Below are 25,418 nucleotides of genomic sequence, written 5' to 3' on the forward strand. Positions count from 1 at the left end.
AATAAATATTCAGTTGCTTAGAGACCAAGTGGTTATTTCATGCTGCCTTGAAAAAGTAGACACAGCGGTAAGCTTGTCTTCCATAAACAGACTCTCACCAAGTATTAGGGCACAATCTGTAATTTTGGAGCCAATATAGCTATAAAAGTGTGACATGCTAATGAAAAGCCAAATAGGGGACATCAACTAGGGCACATTACATACTCCAAGAAGTGAAGGGTCACAAGTTCAATCAGACCCTTCACTCTCAAGTCCAGAAAACCGAGATAGTCTTTGGGTCAGAGGAGACAGAATATCTGGGGACCAGACATAGGTGCTGGACAACAACTTTGCTAAAAGCTTTTAAAATCCCTTAATAAACTATGGACAAGAAGTATTTTAAGTACATTTCTTCCTTATTTTCCCTCCTGAGGCAGAACCACTGAGATTAGTTTCTTCTTTGGAACAGAGCAAACATTTTTCATTAACATGTTTCTCTTCAGCTTTTCTCTTCAGCAGGATGTGGAGTAAATAGTTTTGGGGTGCTTGATAATCTGCTAACAGCCTATTTCCAGCAACTCTAGAACCCACTGGTAATAAAGGAAAAAGCTACGCCTGTGGTAGAACAAACTCAAATACCCAACTAGGGAGACATAAAGATGGCCTTGAGCAGTGATGGCCAAGTCATACCTTTGGAGCTGGGGAGCAGAAATCAGGTTGTGGGGTTGGGACATATTGCCGCAGACCCCATTCCTTAAAGTCCAAATATATAGGAAGTAGACAACCTTGAAAAAACAAATGACCTCCTTTAGTCCCAACTGTCAGCAACCTCATTGTCCTGTCTTGCATTGTTTCCCCATAACACTCGCCAGCTGTGCCCTGATATATTGGTATAGGCAACAGGAAGATACACAAGAGACCATTTGTGAGCTATTTACAGACTGGGGGCAAACATCAACTGCCCCAGATAATTTAGTAGAGTAATATAACCCATCAAAGGATGCTGTGTGATGTTTCCCATTAATTTAAAGCATGCAGCTTCCTCCTGGAACTCCAAAAAGATGTGAGGTATATCCCTAATGGGGTTTGAAATTCACAAGCTGCTATCTCACTGTGAACAAATATATTTTATAGCCTCCTCAATTCATCCGCAGGCTGATCAATGCAAATATACTTCTACAATAGTTTGGACATGGGAGAGGAAAAGTAGGCCACCAAGAAGTCAGTCTTGAAACCTAAAGGATATTTGTTCTATGAATATAGTCTACACCAGACGCAGGAAGCCTTCTCAAAGATTTTCCTTTGTTTTATCTAAGTGATCCAAACTGCTGATGAAGTGACATCAGTCCAGAATCAGCCGCCTATAACTTCTCAAGCTAGCCAAGCAAGCCAAGGTGTCAGAAAGAATGCCAGGGTGTGAAAAGAAAATGCCAACACTTCATCCAACAAAAAACATTCAGTATACGTCCTTCCCCATAGCACATAGGTGGGGTTTGCTGCTCCATGATCAGACTCTGTGCCCTCTGCATCAATCCTTTTGGTTTCTGCAGTAGGACGTTCTATGTTTTGCAAATGTTTGATTTAATAGAGCCTTCAACTTTGAAATAGAATAAAAGAGGCTGAGCAGCAGGCACTGCAACCTCTGATTCAGAGAAAGACGTAAGCTAGAGAGTAGGATACTTCTTGTGAGAATATTGCCTTAAGCGTTTTGGCACTCAATGATACCCAAGTCCATGAATAAATCCAGCTTTATTTCACAAGATGACCACCAAACGTAAACACAGCAGCACTCCCACTGCAGACTTAACAACAGCACTTCAGATGTTAGGGAATAATGCTTCAAGATCCCATGGAATCCACAACAATTAGGCTACGGTACAGTGCTGCAAAGACAAGGTAAAAGGTCAGGAAGGATGGCAACGGCAGAAAGTAAAGGTTTGGTCCCACGATTGGTGGGGCCCCATGACATTGCCAGCATAGCCAGGGGGGTTTGCAAGACCTGTCCTGAAGTCCAATTCTGTATTCTTTCTAGGAGAGGAAACTGCATTCACAGCAGAAATACTGTTTAATGGAAAAAAATGACCTGCAACATTAATGGAGAAAGTAGCCTCAAAAGCCTGACCCGAAACAGCATCAGACTAAAACAATGTTATTAGGCTGCCATAGGTGGCTTCATATCCATCTTAAAAAAAGCCAATCATTTCTTTAGATCTGAAAGAGTATGTTATTCTTTTACGTGGGCAAGTGGGGCTGCTAGTCTCAGGGATGAGGCCTCATCCTCATATGTAAAGACTGCGGTGGAGAATTCAGATGATGTGGGGATGAAGGGTTTCCGCAAAAGAATAGACAAAACTAGAAATAATGTGTTTCTAAACGGATTTGCACTGTCAAAGTTCCCTCTGTGAAGACAAAGCTCATCATTTATGAGGAGCTCCAATCCAACTTTCCAAAGCACTGCACACAGAACCAGCCAAAGGAAAACAAACAGAACACGAAAGACTGCTACAGCAATCTAACCAACAATGCAACTAATATCATCATAAACATTCTGGGCTAATAAGCATCCGATTTTTTTAAATAATTTATCTGTTTCTCTCTTAAATATGAAAGAGAAAACAAAATGTGGAATAATATCATGGGAAATTAAGAAGCACCATCAGTTCTAAACTGAGGTCTTTAAGGTCAGAGATGCAGAACAGATGAGTATCCTACCTTGCCCAGGTTTTGAAATAATCAGAAACATTGTCCACGGATATGTTCACTCAAACCCAATGAAATAGGAACCTCAGTAGGGAAACTTTACAATACCATCCTGTTCAATCCTCCCTTCATTTACCTGCCTTTTACCCAGGCATTTTTAGTTATCGGGAATGACACCAACTATAAAGCTGAAGACATCTTACTCATATTTTCTTCATCGTCTACATCCATGATGAAGTGCTTTTCTTGGTTCCGTGACTGGTAAAGTTTGCTTCTCCCTGAAAAATAAAGAGACCGTTTAAATCTTTAAAGGTACCCAGAACAGAAAAGTAGATCTACAAAAGTGCTAAGTAACTGTTTACCTAGAAGGAAGTTATACACAACTTTCAGTAGTGAATAAATGAATGCTCTGCAAGTCAGCCTCTAGTTACAACCACGTTGTGGATAGGGACAATCTTATGTTGTCACATTTAGTTCTATACTGGAATTTACCCTTTCACGAGGTCCATAAATATGATTTTTTACTAATTACTTATTAAGAGTTATAGTCATAGGAATGCATGGGTGCAGCCTCGATTTACAGTTGACGAGTCTATTGTTAACGTTCTTAGAAAGATGGCCTGAATGTCCTGATCAGATCATGCTCTTTGAGTCAAAACATACACAACATAAACACAGATTGTCTCAGATTGATTCACATAAACCCCATGGTTTTGAATGGATTCCCATTTGTAATTTAATAAAAATTGTTCATTTTAATGTTGTCTGATTCAACAGAGCAAAAGAACTACGGGGTCTGTACTAGTCTTCACTTGATGTCTTTTGCTGTGAAATGTTGCATGGTCAATACATTTTTAGTTACACACACTACAGTAGTAGATACCATATATGTGTTTTATGCTTTTAACAAATGGTTTGCCCAGTGTCTAATATCTGTAAACCATCAGACAAGACAAGAATGCTATAGTCACTCGAAACGAAGCAAAGCATTTTTTAAAAACCTTGTTTACTAAATTTTCAAAAAATGAGCAGTATACAACCAGGGACATGGGACAGGGTATCAAAGGGGAGAGAGTCAGCAAAGGGGAGCGAGTCAGGTACAGTACACAGAAATACAAATTGTGCAATAATCATAAGTCCTCAAAATAGTAGTGAACGCCGTGAAGGGAAAAGGCCACAGGGATGGGAGAGAGCGTAGGGGGACAAGATGGGGGAATGGAGCACTCCGGTTTACAGACAGTACTGCAGATACCATGTTAGCATAAGGACCCCATTACAGCATATTGATAAAAAAGGAGTTCTTTCTAGCAGTAAGACACGTTTATAGACACAGTGTGGTGCTCAGTGTGCCATCAGCGTGCACCCTCAGGTAGACCACCAAGTGAGACCAGAGATTTTGAGGGAGCAAACCAGCCAGCATCAGGTCCCAGTAAGTTAGCAGTTGTTCTTCGCAGTAGGCCACATCCCAAAGCCATTCAGTTTCCTGGGGTACTTAATGCCTACTCCTGGACATTGCAATACTGTGCTTTGCCAAAAGAGTGAGAAAGCCTCGTAGCTTCTGTCCTTCGGTGGGGAAATATTTCACATAGCCAAGCAAGGCAAGCTGTGGAGACCGGGGTTCCGCAGGCTTACCACTTTATCAATAACATCAAACATTTCTTGCCAAAAAGTTTGCAAGTGGGGGCATGTCCAGGCCAAACGCAGAAAATCTGCCATGGGAGCGGAACATTGCTGACAGTTCACATCCATCCGTAGGCCCAGTCTATTCAAGTGTGCAGAGGTATAATAGAGATGGTGCAGAAATTTAAAGTGGATCAGGCAGAACCTGTAATTAGGGGAAAGAGTGCGAATGTGTGCACAGCTGTAATTTCATCTATCAGCCGAGAGGGGCTACCTAGTTCCGCCTACCACGCCTCCATTGAGTAGGGGACCATCAAAGGGGCAGTGGCCTGCAAAGCGAGGTATAATTTAGTAAATAATCAGCGCGGGGGGAGAGGTACGCAGCACCTCGAGCACTAAGAGCGCCTCCGGGGTCTTCGGGAAAGAGCCATGCTGGGAGCGAATAGCAGCGCGCAGTTGGAAATAGGTCAGTCTGTACATGAGGATAAGAGGTTCCTGCAAAGCTTGCTCCAGTTCAATAAACTGCCCCTATGGGTACAAAGTCCCCATATTCGTCAAGTGCATTGCTTGGAGCTGGGCACGCATACCCGCCTCCTCAGTGAAGGGCAGCGCTGTGTGACCAAGAACAAGCACCGAGAGGGCAAAAAGGAATTCTATTGGTGCTCTATGCCAAAGCTCCCTCCAGGCCCATGTCGTACAAGCCACAGTGTCCAGGCGCACATGCAGGCGTCGCAGAGGCAAGTACAATGCTATAGATAGCAGGTAAGGGTGAACGTGGTCATGCTCAGGGGCTGTGTGCGGCTGGTATTGGAAAGGGTGAACCCAGAAGTGTGTTAGTTGTGCTTGTGTACAGTTAAAATAGCGTTCCATGTCTGGGGCAGCCAGCCCCTCTTGCTCGAAGGGAAGGATGAACAGCTCCCAAGATATCCTGGGCTGTGTCTCGGCACAGATGAGGGTAAATCAGGTGTGAACGCCGGAGTGTGCGGGAGCTGTGCAATACGGGCCCGGGGAGATTCACAAAAAAGTAGAGAAACTTGGGGAGCACTGTCACTTTGGCAAGCGCTATTCTCTCGGTCAAAGAAAGAGGGAGGGAGCGCCAACGTTCTAATTCATCCTCAAGCCAGGAAACCGCCTGGCCATAATTAGCTCTCCGTAACTCATCAAGGTCCCGGCTAGATCAGATTCCTAAATACTGCATGGGCTCCGACATCCAGGAGAGCGCGAACGCAGAGTCAAATTGGGTGGTGGCATCGGTCAGAGGGAATATAATTGTCTTGGTCCACTAATCATGATGCCCGAGAGGCCGCCAAAGTGAATGAACTCTCTGTTAAGAGCGTCCAGGTTGTTCTGCAGGTCTCTCACGTAAAGCCTGACATTGTCCTCGTACATGGACACCAACACCGGCCAAGATGTAAATGCAAGTCCGTGTGGGTATGATGCTGTCATAAGCAGGCATCCAAGGGCTCTACTGCCGTGGCAAACAATAAAGGTGAGAGGGGACATCCTTGACTGGTGCCCCTCGATACCGGGAAGGGTGCAGAAACAGTGCCACTGATACGCAAACAAGCCATAGGCTGTTCATATAGAAGCCCTATAAGTAGAAGAAACTTGGTACTCATTGCAAATCCGGCCAGAAACGACAAAAGATAGGACCATTCCAAGGAATTGAATGCCTTAGTGGCATCTAAAAAGACTGAGTGGATCGACTGACTGTGCTACAGAAAAGTAGAAAGGTATATTATGAGCTGTAGATCCGTCCAGTATAAACCCATATTCGTTCGGACGAGTAATGAGGGGCAACAATGGGAACAACCAAGAAGCAATCAGTTTGGCCAGGAGTTTGTAATCAATGTTGATCACTGAAAGTGGGCGATACAAGTCCATTTGTGTAAATCTTTACCAGGTTTCGAAATGGTCACAATCAGCGCCTCTCGCAGAGACGCGGGGAGAATTCCTGCTGCTATAGATTCGGCGTACATGTCAATAAGACAGGGTTCCAAAAGCTCAGCATTTTCATTATAGAAGGCAGCCGTAAGGCCATCAAGACCAGGTGCCTCTTCTCCAAGCAATCCCCAAATTGTTTAAACAATATTGTCAACAGTGAACGGAGCATCTAGATAGCGTTCATGGCCGTCATCCGGCCACAGGAGGTGGAGTGTGTCAAAATAGTCAGTGTAGGCCTCTGGAGTGACCTCGTGCACAGGGGAATAGCGTGAAGTGAAGAAGGCAACCATTGTTTGATGGACCGCCTGTGTGACCGACCTGGAGATCTTTGAGTTCTATCACATAATCACTAGCCCAGGGCCTATGCAGCAGATTTGCAAGTGTTTTCCCTGCCCCGACTCCCTCACCATAATGGCTTGATTGCGTCCCAAACCATATATATATATAGCACACCTCTCGCCACGCCTCCTCCTCAAATTCATCTATCTTTGTTCTAATCTGCGCGAGAATGGACTGGTTTCCCGTCGAATGGTACTGGTGCTCAAGGTCTCATGATTCTGCCTCCAGAAAAGTAAGCTTGCGTCGTAGTATCCATAGGATCCCAAATTCTTTAGCCATGCAGACTCCTCCAATAACTACCTTAAACACCTCCCAGAAGGTATGGTGAGATTGGACAGAGTGCTTATTGCAGTCAAAGCAATCGACTATGGCTTCTCTAACTTCTGCTCTGAAGACCTGGTCCCTGAGAGTGCTGCTAGGGAGATGCCAAGAGAATGATCGCTGAGCGCCCCAAGGGATGTGCAAATCTAGAAGAACGGGAGCGTGTTCAGAAAGCGTGCATGGGCAGTGCCCGACTCAGTGAGTCCAAGACTCTGCATCCAGAATTGCAAGCCAAAAGTCTATGCGCAACCAAGTGTTATTTGTAGTTGTAACACAAGTGCCCTCCCTGACAAATGTGTGGGGAAAGCCAAAGGTCAACCAGATGGTTGTCTGTTATGAGTGATTGCAGCAGTGCGGATGCATTAGGATGTGGCGGTCTAGTCACACTACTGCGGTATTTAGCACAATATTAAAGTCACCGCCCCACAGAAGAGCTCTCAGACCCAGCGTGCCAGCCAAGTGCCAGACCTCGTGGGAAAAAGTCAGGGCAGTCACTGATGGGGCCATACACTGATGCATTCAGAACGGGCAGTCACGGACCACACCAGCCAGCAGCACATCGCGCCCCAGGGGACCGAATAGCACCGTCCTATTGCACAAGGGAAGACCCTTTAGAATGATAATTGCCACTCATCGGGCATAGTTAGAATAGGGTGCAACATGGCACTCCCCAAACCAGCTGGCCCTCAACAGGTGGCAGTGAGGTGCAGCTCCTAAAGCAGACAGATACTACCTTATGCTGGTGCATGTACGCAACCCCCACACGGACTCGCAGCACATCATTGAGGCCTCCAACATTCCAAGTTAAGCAAGTTAAGTTAGTCATGGCCAGGGGTGGTAAAGGGATTGCGTAAGCAAATGCGTCAATGGTAAGTTGACAGTGCGAGATGGAGTCCATGGGTCTGAATGCCGTGGGGGAGGGCGAGAAGGAGTGCAGCAGGTATCACAGGAGCAACAGGCAGGGAGAAAATGGGCGACAGATAAAAAAATACTAAACAAACATGGTTTAAACCAGAAGCCAGAAAAGCTGGGTGGTCAGAGTAACAGCGTGGAGGAGGCCCACCAGGAAATAGCAGTGCCCTGCTCAGAACGCCACTACGGACGGTAAGGCCACAGCTCTCCGTCAGTCATTATCGCTAAGATAATCAGCCCCAGAGTTTCCCGCCGTCAGGGACTGTCATGGCTTTCGGAATCGTTGTAACAAATTTAGCAGCTACCTTCGGACCAGTAAAGTAGTGAGTTTTCCCTGAAAGAACGATTCAAAGTTTAGCCAGGTAAAGAAGTGAGTGTTTTGCATCTGTTTGTATGAGGGAGCATTTGATTGGTAGAAAATCCCTTAAAATAGCCTGGACCGTGACCTTGAAGTCCGGGAAAATCTTAATCCTGTTGCTTTGGTAGTGTAGAGTTTACTGCTCCCCGGCTAGGTGCAGAACCGAGGCACGGTCCTCCTAATTAAGAAGGCAGGCGATGATGGGCTCCGCAGGTGCCCCGGGAGGAGGATGTGGCCCAAAGGAACTGTGAGCACGCTCGACAATGAGCATGTAGAAGAGTGCATCCTCAAATAGTTACCAGAGCATGGATTCAATGTAGTTTTCTATCCGGCCCATCAAAGTCGATTCTGTGTCCCCAATGATCCTTATATTATTTCTTTGTGACTGCACCTCCAAATCCTTGTTCTTATTATGGATCACTTCCAGGATTTTTGCTATTTGTAGTAGCTTCTCACTGGTCACTTGCTGGGCATCTTCACCCTCTGAGGTGTGGCATTCAAGCTGGTCAAATCGTTCATCATGTTTGAACACTGTTTTTCAAGCGATCACATTTTTCCATCAGCAAGTAAATTTTGGTGTCAATAGAGGTGACACTGTGCTTCAGGTCCAAGAACATTAAGCAGAAGCCCAAGTCCTCCATGGTGCTAGTTGTCTGCGCCTGCTGGGGTCGGGCATCCCCGGGCTCTGGGTCCGCAGTGCACATCTGACAGCGCTGTTCAAAGGACAACTTGGATTGTTAGGCTTCAGATTTTCCCATCTCGACTGAACATCCTGGCAGGGCAGCCCAGGGCAAAGAGTTCACCATCTGCCCCATCCGCAGCGACCACTACCAAGCCTGCTGCACCATATCACCCCTGCACCAGGAGGGCCGGGTGTGGGGAGTTTACAGCTTGCGTTGCGGGGAGGGGAATCAATGAAGCACGTCGGTCAAGGCCCCGGCACACCCTGGAGTGGTTCAGGCAGAACCACACTCAAGGGCTGCAGCTTCCCCACTGGGAAGGCAGCCATTCAGGGCCCCAGTGACTACCTCACAGGATAACGATATTCAGCTGGGCATCGCGGATATGGACAGCCAGCCGGTGTGCCACAAAGCCACTGTTTGGGGCAGATATGCGGTGGATAAATGATTCCAGCCAGAAGAGAATAACACAGTGGTGGCCTTCTTGTGACTGGGCTTTCTGGCACCCCATGAAGCAATCAAATTTGGAATCAAGTCAGCTCAGAAGAGATTCAAATGGTGGCATTATAGCTGGACAAAGTCAGAAAGTGAAGATTTTATCCTACCTCATCTGAGTGAGCCGTGTGAGGGATGCTGCCCTCAAAAATTACTGTGTGCTTCCCCCATCTGTACTAGAAAGAAAATCTGAAACTTATCTAGTGCTTGAACATTATGGAATGTGGGACCCTTATGCTGAACAGACCGCATTAGCAGAGTGAAGGTGTACTGTATTTTCAATCAATGTACTCAGAATCTTTCAGATCTGTAATGGAGTGTGAATTTCTCATTTGTGGAAATCAATTTTATGTGAAGACAAAGTAATTGAGTGTAAAGCATTATAAACTCAATAAAATAGCACACACATTATAAACTCAATAAAAACTGTGTAAATAAGAGGATGAAAGAAAACATGTAATGCATAAGAAAATACCTTAAAATCAGCTGCTAAGCACATGATCACACCAATGCGTCATACACTTCGCAGTCCTCATTCCTGCATCACATCAGGTTACCATTATCCCGCTTAATCACCAATACGTGATTTGCTACACCTAATAAACCATCTGTTAGGCTGCACCAAATACACAATGCAGATTATTAAAAAAGAAATCCTAAACATCCCTAGTTAAAAAGACATTCTACAAACAATAACCTATTGCATTGAGATGCAGATGTTTTGGATACTGAAAGGCCCCTTTTCGTGAATCACTAATAAGGCATTGCCTTGCAACTGTATTTATATAGCACTTCTTAACCACAACGAAACGCTAGAACTATTTCAGAGTACACATTACTCCTTATATTTTGGATCACGAGTGAAAGCTCACTGGAATTAACATGGACTTTGATTTTCTGCCACTGCAAGCGCCTCATCCACAGATAGCACACTGTCGTCATCCAGAAGAAAAACACTGACATGCAGATCGTGTTCCGGGAAAGAAAACAGCCAGACGGCCTTCTGTCGGGGGATGGTTAGCCAGTAAACTCACCAGACTGACTAAACTGAGATTCTGGGTCCAGCAGTAGCGATGAATGATGCCTGATTTCTGATGCCCAACTGCGCTCTCCAGATCAAACACTGGATACGCATAATCTGAGACAACACAGAGGGAAAGGGCCAAATGGTATGAAAGAGAATATATGACAAGTGAGTCTGCAACCGGCTATGCTGCTGTATTCTTTCATATTGCTCTGCTTGGTGATATTCCTCACTGCTGCGTCTCTTCCTTCGATTAAATTCTCTGAGGAGATCACTCGTTTTTCCTCCTATACACTTTTAGCCATTAGGCAAAGTATGAATGTCCAACCTCGAAGTTCTTTCAACTGTTGATCTGAACTATGGACTTGGTGCTTGAGAGTTTGCCCAAACATGCCCTAGTCTGAGCGCCTAGAAGCTTGCACTCCTAATCGCGCAAATGAGTTATTCGCTTTATCTGGTTCTTAGATCACGTTCCTGTCACAGGGATCTCCTCAAACAATCATGCTTAACCTCACACAATGTCTCACAAATGTTCTGTTAAATGGAATATTAGTCTGTCCATTTGCTGGTTGAGAGAGATGTTTAGCGTGCATATTGTAGCTTATGATGAATTGTACTCATCTGAGTCGGTTTTTTTGTACGCTTCGTAGTGCTGGAATAGGTGAGACCAGGGATGCTTTCCAATGAGATGACTGGACAATCAAGACTAAAGTCATATGAGGAAGCTGGACAGGATTGTGCAGGTAAATCGGACAACTAAACAGGACCTTGAGTCTGCTGACCTTTCAATTGCCAAGCAGGGCGTGGCAGACGGAAGTGCCTTTTACAGGCTCAGGAATCGAAATAGCTGCTAAAAAGATTCCAGAAGGTTCTGCATTCAAAATGGCCACGAGAAGATTCCATAAGATTGCGGTTTCGAAAATGGGCACCAAGGTGTTTCAAGAAAGTTCTCAAGTTGGGTAAACTAGTGCAAGTGGGCCAAATAGGTATGGTGGTAATTTCTATGGACAGATGACCCTTTAAACACTTGATAACTTGAATGCTATGATGTTACACCTGACAAATATGTATGCTTTGAGCTACATGTGCGATTACTGTGTTCCTGACTGATCCTACCTGCTGTGACACTGCTCTCTTGTGTTGTGTATGACTGATGTTTCAGGGGCGTCAGGGGATCTCGCCGAGATAGCAGCGACTAAGGGCAGGGCACATTAGGGGGGTCTGAGTAGTCAGAACACCTTCTCTGTTACCACACTGACAATCAAAAACCTGCTCGCATACATCTTCACAAGCTTTCCTGACAAACTCTCAACATGGTTCAGAAGAGCCATTTTTATCTTGGTATTGCACTGTACTCACAAATGTGAGGCTGGAAATTGCAGCACCACACAGTATGTCACAACATAATTTAATTTAAACACACTTGTTCAAATTAGTTTTACCACCACTGAAACCATCAACCAAAAACATAAATATCCTATTTAACTGTTGCACAGTGTCCCACTGTAAATCAAAACACCACATAAAAAATATGCACATGTAAATATAAACGCAATCCTGAATAAAACACAAGGAAATTAGCCAAACAGTTTTTAATGGCTGAATCTGTAGTCCAGAGATGCCATCACTCGCTACATGGATCATTGTGTTACAGTACTAATTTTAACACTTTCAGCAGTAAACGACTTACTGCTGAATACAAAGGGAAAAATAAAAATGGAAGGGAAATTGAATTGTAGAAAGCATTCGTTGAACAGGGGGATGGACAACACTTCATGGGCAATCCTACATTTTTTTCTGTTAGCTTTAACATGCTCTTTACACAAAGTACCAATACAGATGTTTGCCCCAAATGTACTAAGAATGGCGTCAGTAAAAGTGTTTGCAAATTGTGCAGGGGCTTTTACTGAATCCATTCTGTCTGTGTGAACCAACCTACATACTAATAAGTCAGTTCGTAAAAATCAGATGCGAAGTGGTCGTATAGTGCGATTATTAATGAGGTAAGTTGCAAATTGTGACTCATTTTGAATCTCAAGGATGTTAGTTTGCTGAGGTCACAAGACCAGCATGTTTGGGACTGCTTTTAAATAACTACACATTAATAGTCAGTAAATTATTGATGTTTTGTGATCAGGTTCCCGTTGCACACTGTTCTGATTTGCTACCTGGAAGGGACACTTTAAACAAGCCCCTTCCAAATACCTAATCAGAATTTTGTCGTAAAACCAAATTGCGATTCCATGACAAGTTACCGAATTACAATTTTGGTTTCATGCACTGAATCACAATTTGGGTTTCATACGTAACCAAAAGCATCTCTGCGGCAGGAAACAGCTTGATTCTGAAAATGAAAAAATTACCTATCTTATTAAAATGGCAGGTCCTTAAACAAGTTTTGGCAACTTGCTACATTCTTTAACAATTCTAGGCCAATAAACCTTTCTGTGAAGTAATATATCATAACTCCAGATTGCCACTGGCATGCCTTAGTCTTTTTTTAGATCTATATATATATATATATATATATATATATATAAACGTCTATATATATATATATATTAATATATACATATATATAAAGCTGCAAGTTTTGCAGATATTTTTCAATTAAAAAAAAAAATCATGACCTACTGTCCCACAAGCAGCTAGAGAAGTGAGAGTTTAAAAATGAGCGAGACCACACGTTGTTACTGCAGCAAACACGAAAACAATCATTTAAGAGGGTGTTAGAAAACAAATGGTTAAAGTGAGCAGGACTTCTGAATATGATGGTTGAAAAATGCACCATAAAGTAGAGATGGAAAAAGATAATTTATCACCCTGAATTAATTTTGAATACACATTTTACTGAGGTCAATTACATTTCCTTTTAGAAGAAAGGGCTTTAAATGAGCGGCATATAGCGGATGCACACTTCATATAATGGAGGAGGGGGGAAAAAAATGTCATTTCTAACTTTACATAATTGGTTCGAGCAGTATCTAACAAGTGGTTCAATTTTAGCGATGTAAATTAGAAATGAACCTGAACAATACTCCTCAGAAAAGTGACAGTGCTGCATGACCCCAATTATCACGCAAGAACTTAGATATGGCGTAGCGCATCTTGCTTTTTGTACTGGAACACAGAAACTAATCTGAACGGGGACAGAATGATATTCCTTGGCAGAAGGTAGATTGACAATTATGAGAAAGCCTGCCCTTGCACAGAAGACTGTCTGCTATCGGAACCAGCAGTCATTCAAATAAAAATTATTTCATTTATATAATCGAACACTGACGTTTTGCATATTGCAATTATTTTATCAAGAGGGTTATATTAAGGATTAATACACTACAGAGCTGAAAGGCACTGTTCAATCTGATGAAGGCAGCAAAATAGTCTAAACTGGTCCAGTAAATGTCTCAGGAAAGGAACGGTGTATTTACCATCCACAAGGAAGAAATACAGCATATTGGCAAAATGAAGTAATGGGTGTACCAATTCTGGGTAAGACTTGTCTGGGCAGGAGAAGTAGTCTAATAGTAAAGATGACTGTAGAGGAACTAGGAATCATGGCCTTTAAGTTAGATTTTAGCACTTCGTCGAAATGTGTGAACCTAGCAAAACTGCTGCACGAGGCATTACAAGTTTGCTGCCAAGTCATGTACTGTTATGGCAAAGATCGGCCATAGACTCTTGGTACTGATGAACCCAAAGCGCACTGGCTGCCTACTATGGGGGCCAACTGAAAACTTGCAACAGACGGTAGGTTGACTTCCAAGACCAGCTGCTGGTGTTCACAGCAAAAACTACTGAGTGCAGGGATTTTAGATAAACACAGGCAAAGCCAGGCATTTGGCTTTGGTATTCTGAAAATGTATTTGAAGAGACCGAATGAATGAACAGGTATTTATTGAGCTTGCGGCTCAGGCCAGTCCTTTCAGGTATGAGTGACCACTCCTCCCCTCCCTCCTAGCACAGATGGCGCATCAGGATATGCAGGCTACACCCCAGCCCCCTTTGTGTCATTGTCTAGTGTGAGGTGCAACCAGCCCAGCTGTCAAACTGTACAAGACAGGGAATCAACAAACAGGCAAAGTCAAAGAAATGGTATAAGCAAGAAAATGCTCACTTTCTAAAAGTGGCATTTTCAAACACACAATCTTAAAATCAACTTTACTAAAATATGTATTTTCAAATTGTGAGCTCAGGGACCCCAAACTCCACATGTCCATCCACTCCCAAATGGAATCTACACTTTAATCAGATTTAAAGGTAGTAGCCCCCATGTCAACCTATGATAGGGACAGGCCTTGCAACAGTGAAAAACGAATTTAGCAATATTTCACTGTCAGGACATATAAAACACAGTACTATATGTCCTACCTTAACCATACACTGCATCCTGCCCTTGGGGCTACCTAGGGCCTACCTTAGGGGTGTCTGACATGTAAGAAAAGGGAAGGTTTAGGCCTGGCAAGTGGGTACACTTGCCAAGTTGACTTTACAGTTACAACTGCACACACACTGCAATGGCAGGTCTGAGACATGATTACAGAGCTACTTATGTGGGTGGCACAACCAGTGCTGCAGGCCCACTAGTAGCTTTTGATTTATAGGCCCTGGCACCACTAGTGCACTTTACTAGGGACTTACTAGTAAATCAAATATGCCAATCGTGGATGAGCCAATTACATACACATTTTGTAAAGAAGCACTTGCACTTTAGCACTGGTTAGCAGTGGTAAAGTGCCCAGAGTAACAAAAACAGTAAAATCAGAGTCCAGCACATATCAACAACCTGGGGAACAGAGGCAACAATTTAAGGGAGACCACGCCAAGGATGAAAAGTCTAACAGATTCTTTTTATTTCACAATCTTAAAATGTTTTGGTTGTTGTGTCATTGACACCTTTTCCTAATTCCTCTGTAGATTAGTATTAATCATGATGAGTAACATACTCCCCTTGGTTTCTGCCCCTCTACCAAGGCCCCCTTTTTTCATACTAGCGGTTTTATTCAAATAAAAAATAAAAAAATACTAATAATAATTAAATAAATTACATAAGTGTTTGTTATACTCCTCTCTCAGAAAGTATATATACTGAGGATATATTGAAGATGTTTTTACCATTTTTAGCTACTTTTCCTGGGGGGAAATGTATAGGCCAAAAGGTTGCTATTGTTGTCTTCAGCTTCTTTTTAAAGAGGGCAATTGTATGTTTTCTCTGCAAGGAATAAGCATGCTATGTCTGTCCTATAGTGTAGGTCTGATAGAGTATACATTTGCATGGTATATTGTTCAGTAGCATGTTATGCTGCTATGTGTTCCTGCAGGGCAGAAAATGTAATTTCGGATTACATATATGAAAATTAGATAATCTTCACTAGCTCTTTTGGCAAAACTGTCATACAGTCTTTGGTGGTGTTCTTACCCAGGTTTTCTTTGTTTTTATGATGTTATTGCTGTGGCCCTTCCACAGTTTTGATGAGGAGTTCGTGCATGGGTTCACATTTCATTAAGGGAGCAGAAAGTAGCTTGTTATTCATTTTGTTAGTTCCCCTCTAACACCAATTGGTCATATTAACATGGATTTCTTTCGTCCATGTTTTTGAATGTTTATAACTCATAAGAGGTTCCTCCCACGACTTTTACGTTGTAAAATATGTTAAGGCTCACCTACATTATACATTTTGTACTTCTTTTAGACTGGTTTTGTTCTAAGCACATATTTGTAATAACAACAATCATGGGTAATGCTATGACCTTATTAACATTTTTATGACTTTTTATAATTGTGTTTTTACACAGTTCTTGTACTAACAAGAATGTCTTTCCTCATAGATATTATTGTGAATGCATGGTCTAGTTCTCTTGTACTGTTTTCTTCTGTTTAGAGACTTTCAATGTTATGGGTCGCTTCTGACACATTTTAAATATTAAAATGGATGAGTTTATTCTCATGTTTTTCATGTCTTATGGTTTTTATTTACCTGTGGCTCTTTCCACAGGTATTATTGTTGTAGAGTATATTATTACTCACTTTAATTATTATGATTGTCCGGTCTTTTTCTCTTGTTCTAGACCTTGTGAGACTTGGAGATTTTTTCAAAGGTCTCAGTTTGCAATCCCGCCTCCGCGTTACCATGCTTTGGTATATGATTCTAAAGTAAGGAGTCTGTGGCTAGATGCTTTTGTCGATGAATAAGTTACTTACCTTCAGTAGACCACTATCTGGTAGAGACAGGATTTAGCTGCAGATTCCTTAACGACACTCATATCCTCCTTGCTCTGCGAACTAAGCCCTTTTTGGTCTCAGTAGATTTCATTATGGAAATCAACACCTTGAATTAAGAATTCAGTGATTATTTAAAACAGGTGTGTGTCTTGTGCTAGCACACTGTTACGATAGGCAGTTTCTATATGTGTCTCCACATTTTGATCACAGAAAACAGTCACAGAAGAAACTGACATCGCACAGGGGTTAAATGGATTCCGCTGATGTCACCTTCGATGGCTGGAGTCGATACAGAGTTACCCGATGCCCTCTTCTGACACGCAGACGTGCTATGTGAAAAAAGTTTCCAGGTCCAGACTCGGCCTGGGGAAGATTCTAAAGTAAGAAATCTGCGTCTAAATCCAGTCGCTACCAGATAATGCATTACCGAAGGCAAGTAACTTGTTTGTCACCACTTCTACTACTGAACTTGCCTCATAGCTCATTACCTACTTCACTTGTCCTCTGTTTGCTCCTAATTGCCCTTCTCTCCCTTTCATCCCTCGGCTCGCTGGTGCTTTTTATAGCACATTAACCTGTATTGTTTGCAGCACAACATTCTATCTCTGGCACAACCCATTGTGTTTTGGCCTCTTTGTGAAAAACTACTTTTGCTGTGTGGTCTACTCCGTGGCCACCATTCTGTGACATTCCTACTCCTCATAGTGTTATTCCCCCTTATTCTCCCTGTACCCTTCTTACCTGTTTCTCTACCAGGCCTCTTCTCCACAGCTTCAAAAAGTTAGGGTCTGCAGGGCAGTCTCTGTAGCAGATAATTCTGGTTACCTCTAGACCTTGGTAATATTCTCAGGTCACCAGCTTGCCAAATAAGTCCTTTTTAATAGGCTTTGGATTTTATATGGTAACGAGGTTGAACTTTAAGTTTTTTTTTTTTTTTTAGCTTTTGTTTTTCAGGGTGATGTACATTGAACAATTCCAGTACAATTAACTCATAACTCACTCTCAGTACTTGCATGCATGTTCCTGCCAGTATTATTTTTTTTAATTTAAAAAAGAAGAATTTTATTCAGTATGTTTACAACAGCATAGTAACATGTGAAAGCTGTACAATTAAGTATGTGGCTACCTGGATCTTGATCATTTGTCTTCTTTTAGCAGTTGTAACATTTTCACTTCCCAAGTTTAAACAAGGATACATGATCACCTATATATTTGGTTTTGGCTATGCAGACTTCCTGCTGGGGGTGTAGATTATGGGGTCAATTCAGAATGTAACAAGTTTGTTCACCTTGTCAGCATTGGGATAGGACAATGCCAGTATTTATTTGTGTATCTCCGGAGAAGGCCTAGGAAGTTGGGTGATTGAGAGCAGTGACAGACCTGGGTTTTTCACCCTTGCACTGTCTGCGAGGGGACACACACTTGTTGGGGATACAACAAACAGAAAGTTATGATCTCACAGACAAGGGTTGCAGAGGATAGTGATGATGCCGAGTGAAGTGCAGAAGTGACAAAAGACCTGCAAGCAATGTGACCATGGGAACTAAGGGGTAAATAAGCTTATTTGCGGGGGGAGGGGGAGGAGAGATAGGTGGTAAGAACTCCTCATCAAGCTGCTGAAAATCATCATGTCAGCCATAAGTGCTCTTGAGATCTTGTGGGAAAAATATTTCCAACTTTGGCATCTCCTTTTCTCAGGCAGCAGGAACTCATGGAAGCCATCTTAGGAGCTGAACCTTCTGTGTTCTGTAAGAATGTTAAAGCAGGTTCACAACTCGTTTATTTTTATTTATTTAGTTATACAGATTTTATGCGACTGATGGTCACCAAAGTTATAGATGCGTTTTACAGAAAACAGTGTGACATACGGTCTTATATAAAACTCCTGATGAGCTGGAGGAAGAGTGGTGAAAAGGGGCAATAGACAGCAGGGAGAGCAGGGTGGAGATCGAATGTTCGAAGGATAGACCGACCGAGTGGGATGAAAGGAGACTAGGGGGAAGAGGGTAGGGGAGGGATACAGGAGAGAAAAAACGGAGATGTGTTAGCGGTAGGATAGAAGCAGAAATGAAAAGGGCCAAAAGGGGGAAGAATGGAGGAGTAAAGTTAGGAAAGCATGGTCGGAGGGGTTGTTTAACGAGTAAAACCAGGTAACAAGGCAGCCACTGTGCGTTTTAATAGGAATTAGTGTGTTAGGTATAGTCTAAGCAGACGCTTTTTTAAAGGACGGTGGAACTAAGTTGAGTCATAATAAATAAGGCAATTTACTGCATTTCAGATCACAGGAACAGCGTATTTTCTTGATCATTTCTGTAAAGGTATGTAGTGCAGCTTGCCAATACCGTTCCATGTGAGCGAAAAGCCAGGTTTTGAGTTTTTCCAGGAAAAAAAATAAAATCATACCCTGGCTCCAACCCCCTAGTGAGTGTCTGGGGCCTGGCCTAGTCAAGGCAGGATTTCACATTCAAAAGAGACTTTACTTTGAAGTAGGCCTACTTCAAAGGAAAAATTGGGTATAAGAAGGGCACACAAAACCACAGACTTTAGAAACACTTCTGGAAACAAGATGAACCTCTGTCTGGAGAAGAGCTGAAGAGCTGAGGAAGAAGAGCTGCCCTGCCTGTGACTGTGCTTTGTGGAGCTATCCTGCATTGCTGCTTCTGCCAGAGTAAGAGGGCAAAGACTGGACTTTGTGTGTCTTCCATCTTGAGAAGACCTCTCCAAGGGCTTGATTTAGAGCCTGCCTCCTGTTGTTTGAAGTCTCAGGGACAGCAAAGACTTCTCTCTGCCAGCACCTGGAGTCCCTGGAGAGACTCATACTCTGCCCTGTGGTGTCCATCCAGTTCCTAGGACCCAGAAAGGAGAAGCTGGCAGCCTAAAGAAAAGGAAATCCACGCACAGAGTGCCGTGCGGGGAAAAGATCGAGGCAACTCCGATCTGCGGCTGAAGAAACGTTGTGTCGCCCGCTCTGCGGCTGAAAATCGACGGTCGCTGGGAATGCGATCGAATAATCGACGCACAGAGCAGGAGAAACGACGCGCTGCATCGCTGACTGAGGCTGGGAGATCGCAACCCGCGCTGCACGGTTTTCGGATCATCGTGCGGCTGGATTTCTGACTAAAGTACCGCTGGGCGTGTAAAAACAGGGCAAGGCCTGCCCGGACCCGAGAGTGCTGACCGGATCGACACATCGCTCTCCTGCGGAGAGAAGAAACGATGCGCCTCGACCCGGCGAAAGGAGAAACAATGCAAGGTCCCGCTTGTGAGTGGAATCAACGCATCGCAAGCCCTTTTTGACGCGCACTTTCCCGTGCGGGGTTATTTCTGACGCACCCAAGGTACTTTTTCATGTTAACAGTTTTAGTGTGTCTTTAAAACTCCTTAAAGACTCATATTTGCATTTTTATTGATAACTTGAATTGTGGATTTTTGTCATGTTGGTCTTCTTTTGTTTAGATAAATATTTCCTATTTTTCTAAACCGGTGTTGTGTAATTTTGTAGTGTTTTCATTAAGTTACAGTGTGTGTTGGTACAAATACTTTACACCTAGCACTCTGAAGTTAAGCCTACTGCTCTGCCAAGCTACCAAGGGGGTAAGCAAGGGTTAGCTGAGGGTGATTCTCTTTTACCCTGACTAGAGTGAAGGTCCTTCTGATTTAGTATATTCTGTCTTATGACAACGCTTCTCAAAGTGTGAACCCAACCAAAAAAACAACTAGAATCAGGTAAACAATGAAAAAAGTTGTACTACATGAAGTATTAGCATATAACCCTTTTAAGCACAACAGATATACATATCTTCATAGAGAAGATGATGAAGTACCCCTGGAGGGGTTAAAATCCTTCAGAAAATAAAGAAGTCTTGAGTGAAAATGCCGAAGTGGAGATCAACATCTAAAGAATCAATAATATTAATTATTCTATACAGAAGACAGAATAGAATCTCCAGAGAGATACTTCTTACTGAAGGCCCACGATAAACAGATCTAGGCAAGGGAATGAAAAGAATATTGTTCAAAGAACATGTCCACAACAGTGTCAACCCCAAAGTGCAGACAATCCGCCAAACTTCGATGGCTATCTAATACAAAACCTTAAGGATCAAACAAGGAAGGGGCTTGTCCAACAGGGCAGCCGAGTGAGTCACACAGCTCGGAGCTTCGCAGCCCCTAGCCCTGAAAACTGCATTCTGAATGGGTAGATTGTTCCTGACTGCTTAGTAGGAGGGCCAAATCTCCCCATACTTCATGTGGCTGCTGGCAGAGGATGGTGCTTATCAATGGTCCGATCACAGCCTCAGCAGGGCCCGACCAGATAAGACGAGACAGGACCATGCTGCGCCACACTGGAATCAGGCATTTAGCCCAGGGACAAAAAAGCCCAGCGATCGCAAGAGGCCTATCCGCACGCCACAGGTGAGCACCTGCCTGCACTGCATGATGCCCAAACCCACACCCCCTGCATCTAAAGGTGGGAACACGATGTGCAGCCATATTCAGGCCTGACCGAGGAGGTGAACAGTGAAGACATTTGCAGGGGTGGGAGCAGGGGCTGGGTCATGGTGGTACTGAGCCACGGCAGAAAGACTAAACAGGCCACGTGACATCTAAGCCGGCCTATCCCGCTGACGCTGCCGACCTACACCACGGGGCAACCGAAATGGACCAATAGAGCAGCCTTGTTGAGGCCTCACAGGGAACAACTGAAGAGGCTCACAAAGGTGAGAGACTTTCGTGACCACCCAGCCGCACCCCATCATTAATAGATCTCCTTGCAGAGAGAGACCGCCCGACAGGGAAGGAGGAATGGCAACCACCGGGCTAATGCTGGTGCTCCCCCATACACGGCCCCTACTTAGAAACCTGCAGTGGACACACATTGCAGCAACAAAATAGACCTTGCCTCATCTTCCTGGCCAAGGGGCAGATATCGTTGGACTGCCCCCAAGACCGATTGCCCTCTGCCGTGCAGACTCGATAACCACCAGTAAGGGTAACACCCCTAAAAGCCTGCTGACTGGCTTCCACTCACAGCCACATCTGGCGCTGCAGTGAAACCTGACCTTCCCCCCGCAAGAGAACCATAGGCATACTAGAGACACCAGCACAGACACTGAAACAGCCCGGTTGGGGGGGGGGAGATTTACCCACAACAAGACTAACATTCAACACTCCACAGAAGGAGCACAGAACTAGACTGGGCCCCCAAGGCGACTAATGCCCTGCTGCAGTACTGCAAGAGAAGGTGCTCACAACAGTGGTACACACAAAGCAGGACCATGCCACACGAGCGGTTCATGGGGCACAAACAAATGCACTCAAGACACCACAGTGGGTTCCCTGGCAGCACAGTCCCAAAGGTTCAACGAGATCCTGGCGGCGAATGTCAAGACCACACTGGGACCGAAGACTGGTGCTCTGCTAATTGACTTCAGTATTCCCAGCGAATAACAAAGACCGTTTAGAAGACACAGAAACCGCGCCGGCGACCTTGGAACCGTTAGTCAAGGAGGTCTAAGACCATATTAAGACATTGCAAACCGAAGTGCACTACCTCCGACAACGCATGAATGAGCAGGCAGACCTGTCTACGCACAACAATGTACAGATCGTGGGCCTTCAAGAAAAGGCTGAGGGTCCCAGCATGGAGATATACCTGGAAGACTCATTCTCCACCACCATCCTGAAAGGTAAACACTCAACCTTCTTCTTAGTGGAACATTCGTACAGGGTCACAGGGAGATCCCTCCCACCTGGACCCCCACCTCGACCAATGGTAGCCAGATTGTTTAATTACAGAGACAGAGATCACGTGCTGCAGGTAATGTGTCTGAACTGGGTTGAAAGGAATTGAAATGCTACTAAACCGAGTGAACAGACACCACAGGCAGATGAGGGAGCAGAAACACCACAGGCCACAGAGGGCACAAACTCAGCTGGGTCCCATGAAAGAGCACTCAGCTGGGTCCCATGAAAGAGCAGACAGCAGTGAAAAGGGCACAAACAGTGGCAGAACTCAAAAGGCGTGACTCGACCACCTCCCTCACAGGGTTGGAAACAGCCAGATCTGAATAAGACCCACCCGAGATCCTCCTTCCCCCCACCCCCCCACTTGCTGATCGGGACACTGCCCGCAGCAGGGGGTGGGAGGAAGAGGGGGCCAGACATTAACTCCCGCCACCCCCCCAACAAACGGCAGAGAAGATAATGGAACATATATATATGTGTGTATGGAAAATGTCACTTACCCAGCGTACATCTGTTTATGGCATGTTCCGCTGCAGATTCACGCGCTGTGCATTATTCTGCCATCTAGTGTTGGGCTCGGAGTGTTACAAGTTGATTTTCTTCGAAGAAGTGTTTTCGAGTCACGAGATCGAGTGACTCCTCCTTTTCGGTTCAATTGCGCATAGGCTTCGATTCCATTGTTAGATTGTTTTCCCGCAGAGGGTAAGGAAGGAGTGATAGAGTATAAAGGAAAAAGATAAGAGATGTCCATGCTAATGCAAATCTTGGGGAGGTGGGAGGGTGCATGTGAATCCGCAGTGGAACATGCCACGAACAGATGTACACTGGGTGACATTTTCCATTCGAAGGCATGTGTAGCTGCAGATACACAAGCTGTGCATAGACTACAAAGCAGTTTGTCCTCCCATAAAAATAGCAGTGGTTAGCCTGTAGGAGTTGAAGTTGTTTGAAATAATGTTCTGAGTACATCTTGGCCTATTGTGGCTTGTTGTCGTGATAAGACGTCTACACAGTAGTGTTTAGTGAATGTGGTGTTGACCAAGTGGCTGCTTTACATATTTCAGCTATTGGTATATTCCCTAAAAAAGCCATTGTAGCACTTTTCTTCCTTGTAGAATGTGCTTTAGGAGTAACTAAGAGTTGTCTTTTGGCTTTAATGTAGCATGTTTGGATGCATCCTACAATCCATCTTGCTATACCGTGTTTTGATATGGGATTGCCTGTATGAGGTTTTTAGAAGGCTACAAAGACTTGTTTAGTCTTTCTAAATGGCTTAGTTCTGTCTATATAGTACATTAAAGCTTGTTTGATGTCTAATGTATGTAGAGCTCTTTCTGCCACAGAATCTGGCTGTGGGAAGAAGACTGGTTGTTCCACTGTTTGATTTATATGAAATGGTGATACAACCTTTGGAAGAAATTTTGAGTTTGTTCTTAGTACAACTTTATGCTTGTGTACTTGGAAGAACGGTTCTTCAAGAATAAAGGCTTGGATTTCACATACTCGTCTAAAAGAAGTAATTGCCACTAGGAACACAACCTTCCATGTTAAGAATTGCATTTGGCAGGAGTGCATGGGCTCAAATGGTGGTCCCATAAGCCGCGTAAGAACTATATTTAAATTCCAAGAAAGGACTGGTGGTGTCCTGGGTGGAATGATGCATTTTAAACCTTCCATGAAAGCTTTAATGACAGGAACTCTAAATAAAGAGCTGTGCTGTATATTTTGTAAATATGCTGAAATTGCAGTAAGGTGAATTTTTATTGAAGAGAATGCTAAATTAGATTTTGTAAATGAAGTAAATAGCATACAATGTCTTGTATTGATGCTGTAAGAGGGTCAATATGTTTAGATTGACAGTAATATACACATCTTTTCCATTTGTTTGCATAGCACTGTCTAGTAGTGGGTTTTATTGCATACATTCTGATGGGGTTGTAAATATCCAAACTCTATGACCTCAGGAGCCAAATTGGTAGATTGAGTGATTTGGGATTTGGGTGCCTGATTTGGCCTCTGTTTTGTGTCAACAGATCTGGTCTGGCTGGGAGTTTGGAGTGTGGTACTACTGACAGGTCTAGTAATGTTGTGTACCCCGGTTGACGTGTCCATGTTGGTGCTATGAGTATTATCTTGAGTGAAGTGTGTCGCAACTTGTTGACTAGAAACGGAAGGAGTGGGAGAGGGGGAAAGCGTAAGCAAATATCTCTGACCAATTAATCCAGAGAGCATTGCGCCCTTGGATAGGGGATGTGGGTGTCTGAATGCAAAGTTTTGGCATTTTGTGTTTTCGCTTGTGGCGAACAGATCTATGTTTGGCGCTCCCCATTGTTGAAAGTATTTTTGAAGTACTTGAGGATGAATCTCCCATTTGTGTGTTTGTTGGTGATTTCTGCTGAGGATATCTGCTAATTGATTGTCTATCCCTGGAATGTATTTCTACCAGGTGAATGTGGTTGTGGATTGCCCATTTCCAAATGTTCTGGCCTAGAAGGGAGAGTTGGGATGAATGTGTCCCTCCCTGTTTGTTTAGGTAATACATGGCTGTCATGTTGTCTGTTTTGATAAGGACATTCTTCTGTGTGAGAAGAGGTTGAAAAGCCTTGAGTGCTAGGAAGCCAGCTAACAACTCCAAGTGATTTAGATGTAGCTGTTTGTGTTTGGCATCCCATTGCCCTTGAATATTGTGATTGTTTAGGTGAGCTCCCCAACCAATTATTGATGCATCTGTTGTAATTATGGTCTGAGGCACAGGGTCTTGAAATGGCTGCCCTATGTTTAGATTTGTGGAATTCCACAAAAGGACATGCATGTTTGGCGGTCTATCAACACTAGATCTTGAAGTTGACCGTGTCCCTGTGACCATTGTTGTGTAAGGCACTGTTGTAAGGGCCACATGTTTAGTCTTGCGTGTGGAACAATTGCAATACATGATGCCATCATCCTTAAAATCTTCATGACAAATCTGACAGTGTATCGTTGATTTGTTTGCATTTGCGTGATTACAGTTCGGAAGGCTTGTATCCTTTGTGTATTTGGACTTGTTAGCTCTTCCTGAGTATTTAGTATATACGG

General features: G+C 43.8%; 1 protein-coding gene across 4 annotated transcripts in view; it reads right to left on the minus strand.

Annotated features, from left to right (window-relative positions):
- The window catches only part of ADARB1 (adenosine deaminase RNA specific B1), a 770,933-nt gene that overhangs the window by 170,628 nt on the left and 574,887 nt on the right, over window positions 1–25,418 (minus strand). For 2 of the 4 annotated variants that reach the window (XM_069225700.1, XM_069225699.1), the window contains one exon: window positions 2,883–2,957. In XM_069225700.1, coding sequence (XP_069081801.1) covers window positions 2,883–2,957 — 75 coding nt within the window. Of the gene's footprint in view, window positions 1–2,815; window positions 2,835–2,882; window positions 2,958–25,418 lie in introns of those variants that run through there. The other 2 variants (XM_069225701.1, XM_069225702.1) reach the window with 2 other exon arrangements.

The sequence above is a fragment of the Pleurodeles waltl genome, chromosome 3_1, assembly GCF_031143425.1.
Source record: "Pleurodeles waltl isolate 20211129_DDA chromosome 3_1, aPleWal1.hap1.20221129, whole genome shotgun sequence".
NCBI lineage: Eukaryota > Metazoa > Chordata > Amphibia > Caudata > Salamandridae > Pleurodeles > Pleurodeles waltl.